Here is an 827-nt window from a genome sequence, read left to right on the forward strand (position 1 = left end):
TGAATTTCGATATTTGAATAGAAGGAATGTCACGACTAGCTTCTAATTTTAATAAAGCCTCAGCAATAGATAGGTCTCTTGTTTCACTAACCAGATCAGTTTCAGTGTATTCTTTCAGCTCATCGATCCATGAGTCAAATGGTTTATTTGAAGGTGAGGATGAAGTAGCATTTCTAGATGTTTCTCTGGATACTGTAGAATGGGTAATGCCCTTTAACTCAGGTTGTACATGTATCTCTGATGTAGTTGACAAATTACTAGGGGGACTCTCATCCATAGATGGACTAACGGGAACATGTGATGGTGTAGGATTCAACAAATTGTCATTCTCATTTGCTTCTAGCAAATCTTGGTTTCTTGGCACAACAACAGGAGATGGGGAACGAATGCTCTGATTGTGTCTATTTAGTGAAGTAATGTAATCTTCAATCTCTTCCTCCACATCAAATATTGTGGAAAGTAAATCATCATCCCATTTATCAAGTTTAATTGTCTCAGAAGAAAGAACTAAATTGTAAAGACTATTATTTAAGGTTCTCACAGTCTCACAATCCTGTTTAATTTCACTCAGTTCTCTTTTGATTCTTCTAATGTTGGTATCATTATTTCTCAAAGATTCTCTCACACGGTTTATAGCTCGTGTTATTCGACCTTTTAGAATCTTTCTTTTGTTTTTGATATCTACCAACTCTGACGTTTCATCCACTTCAATAGATGGACCAGCATGGACATCTGCCACAGTCTCCTCCGAACCAGACATATTGATTCTCTCTTCTTACTTCAGAAAATTGTATGTTCCAGACTATCCTTAGGGGGCAATTGTGGAC

At 36.9% G+C, this 827-nt stretch overlaps 1 protein-coding gene across 1 annotated transcript in view; it reads right to left on the minus strand.

Annotated features, from left to right (window-relative positions):
• The window catches only part of LOTGIDRAFT_166037 (hypothetical protein), a gene marked incomplete at both ends in the record, with an annotated part of 5,144 nt that extends 4,384 nt beyond the window's left edge, over window positions 1-760 (minus strand). Inside the window, one exon of the mRNA XM_009063081.1 lies at window positions 92-760. Coding sequence (XP_009061329.1) covers window positions 92-760 — 669 coding nt within the window. The remainder of the gene's footprint in view (window positions 1-91) is intronic.
• Between the last annotated feature and the right edge of the window lie 67 nt (window positions 761-827).

Source organism: Lottia gigantea, assembly GCF_000327385.1.
Source record: "Lottia gigantea unplaced genomic scaffold LOTGIsca_55, whole genome shotgun sequence".
NCBI lineage: Eukaryota > Metazoa > Mollusca > Gastropoda > Lottiidae > Lottia > Lottia gigantea.